The sequence below is a fragment of the Orycteropus afer genome, unplaced genomic scaffold (assembly GCF_000298275.1).
Source record: "Orycteropus afer afer isolate SDZICR_OR568_19922 unplaced genomic scaffold, OryAfe1.0 scaffold00036, whole genome shotgun sequence".
Taxonomy (NCBI): domain Eukaryota; kingdom Metazoa; phylum Chordata; class Mammalia; order Tubulidentata; family Orycteropodidae; genus Orycteropus; species Orycteropus afer.
The window spans coordinates 9,788,945-9,791,802 of NW_006921623.1; the positions used below are offsets into that span (position 1 = coordinate 9,788,945).

Consider the following 2,858-nt stretch of genomic DNA (forward strand, 5'->3'; position numbering starts at 1 on the left):
AATCCTACTTCCGTAGTGATACTGCCTCGGAAACCCAAGGAGGGGTCGCTATGAGTCAGGGCTGACTCGACGGCACATAACAACAACAACATATACCTAATAGTAGGATTGCTGGATCATACAGTATTTATATTTCCAACTTTTTAAGGAAGTGCCATACCGTTTACCTCAGTGATTGTGCCATTTTACAGTCAGCAGTGTATGAGGGTTCCAGTCTTACTCTATGAACCCTCATCAACATTTTTTTTTTTAAACTTTGCTATTAATGCTGGGTGTGATGATATTGCCTTGTTGTTTTGATTAAATGAACTCTTCTGTAACTTGCTTCTTTTGTTCAGTATGTTTTTGAAATTCATTTATAGTGATTTGTATAGCTGCAGTTCATTTTCACTGCTGTATTATATTCCCTTGTACAAATATTTAATAGTTTACTTATCCTGTTGCATGGTAGTCTCATCAGTATTTGCTATTATCAGGTTAAATTTTTTGCTTATGTAGTTGCTGTGAAATCGTAGCTTGTTGTTATTTTAACTTGTATTTACTCAAATTCTAATGAGGTTGAGCATCTTTTCCTTGGTCATATTTCTTCTTTTGCAAAATTCCTGTTTATATTTTTTGCCCTTTATTTTACTGGATTGCTTATTGTTTCATTATTGACTTAAGGTAGTTCTTTATTTTTCATACCAGTCCTTTGTCAGTTATGTGTTCCCTGTGGTTCGTTGTTTAAGGTAGTTGTAGAGCAGAAGGCATGAGGATGTGGTCATAATTTTCAAGTTCAGACAGGGCTTAGTGAGTGTGGATTGGAGAATGACCTCCTCTTCCTAACCTGGTCTCTTCATCTATCTGTGCTGATACCAATGCAGGTAATAGGCAGATCAGGTCAAAGGTATTGAAGGGGAGGCCCATGAGGAACAAGGATGACTATTTAAAAAAGTAAACATTTGGGATCAAATAAGCAGTTGTTAAATCTTGCTTATATTTCAGACACATAATATGAAATAAAATTTTATCTTTTGTTTTGCAGATGGGCAGATGGAAAAGGTCCTCTAGCGGCTGCATTTTCCTCTAGTGAAGTAAAAGCTTTAATTCGTTCCTTGTTCCAGAACACAGAAAGAAGAGCAGCTGCCCTTGCTAAGATTAAATAGGTCTATCTGAGAAAAACATCTCTTGACTATGTGGATTCTTCTTTTGGCATAATTATTCTTTAAAGGCTTCTTGGCATCACCCATTGGTTTTGGTTAACCAATATGTCATGGAAGTTTGACTTTATATAAGATATAAACACCTTACCTCCTGGACTGCATGAGGCTTTACTGAAGAACTGGATGTTAAAATAAGATGTGCAGTAAAGCACCTCAATTTGTTGACTTTCTAGCTACCCTCCGTCAGTAAGAAACTGTAGGGCAGCAATATTTCATGCTGCTTCCAGGGCCTTTTGTGAACTGTATACCTTGTAAATGTAGGCTGTGACCTTGGACCAGGGAATCCAGAAGATTTCAAGAGTCAGGGTAAAAATTTGTGAGCAAATGTGAGATATTTTTTTGGGGTAAGAGCACCATATTTGGCCTCGCAGCAGACTTCCTTGAATATTTGTTTCTAATAAATAATGCTTTTCAGAATTAAGGGATGAGTGTCTTTAATAACATGGGAGGTTTGACAAAAGAGACCAATACATTTTCTTTTCTATCATGTCATTCTTTTTATTGAAGTATTATGACCCAACAGTACTCACTGACTTGTCTCCTTTCTTCATAACACTACCTGATAATTTCTCAGAATTCTTAGGACTCCTAGAACTTTATGTATACATTTTTGACCCTCTATGCTATTTCAACTAAAACTAATTTTTTTTGGTTGGATATTTTCCCTTTCCCGGCTCTACTGTTTTGTATCTTGTCAGATGGCAAAGGTTTTAAATTGTCAGTGTTCCTCTAGAATGTACATGCCATGAGATGCTAATCTGGGCTGTATAGCTTGATCCTTAGTGCATGTAGGTCATCCTTCAGCCCAGCTTTTTGTGTTTTTAACTCTTTGCAGCTTTGGGTGGTATATATTAAGGTTGTCCTGGATGCTCTAGGATTCTGGATCATGTCCCTTCACATGAAAATACAGTTTCATCTCATGAATAGAAGAGGTGTGATCTTTGTGTGCTTTTGAAGTAGGTGATACCCAGAGGACGTTTTAGTGAAGTGGACATGCTTCTTTAGTTCTCAACCTCCTGATCCCTTGCACACACAGAGCAAATTGTTTTTCCTTCTATATTCAAGTGTTCTTTTGCCTTCAGCCTCTTAGTTCTGGCTCAGCCCCTTTAATCAAGACATTCGTGTTGCTTGGTTTTTCTTTTCCTATTTAAATGTCATTGGAGAACCAGTAAGAAAGAAGACTGTCTTTCCCTTTATAACTAATCAGTTGTGGTTAATGACAAGCTATTTGACTATATTGAGCATGGCCTACTATGAGAACTCAGAAAAAAGAATTGTTTGAACCGACTTTGCTTTTTGGAGTACAAAGAAATTGTCTTAAAGGAAGAAGGGACCATTATCACTGGTGAAGAAAATAACTGTTTTTTGGGAATTCACAGTTTCAGGTAGCATTCTTTTCTCAGTAGGTAAGAGAATGGGGAAGCAAGGGCAGAACTAAAATGCATCACAGGACTATTACAGAGAAGAGCAGATTTCTTTTGTTCATAGAAGCTATTCCTGTTGCTTGACATATACAGCAGTTTGCGGGAGGGATCTCTTATAACGAAAACACACTCCCCATTCCTCATCCCCCACTAACACAGAAACTGCATTACAGTTCATCTTAGGCTGTGTAGACTCAATCCCTGGGGACTCTGCCTGCATCCCCCCCCCCCC

At 37.8% G+C, this 2,858-nt stretch overlaps 1 protein-coding gene across 1 annotated transcript in view; it reads left to right on the top strand.

Annotated features, from left to right (window-relative positions):
* Positions 1 to 1,145, top strand: part of ZW10 (zw10 kinetochore protein) — a 49,839-nt gene extending 48,694 nt beyond the window's left edge. The window contains exon 16 of the mRNA XM_007936602.1: positions 1,025 to 1,145. Coding sequence (XP_007934793.1) covers positions 1,025 to 1,145 — 121 coding nt within the window. The remainder of the gene's footprint in view (positions 1 to 1,024) is intronic.
* The last annotated feature ends 1,713 nt before the right edge of the window (positions 1,146 to 2,858 follow it).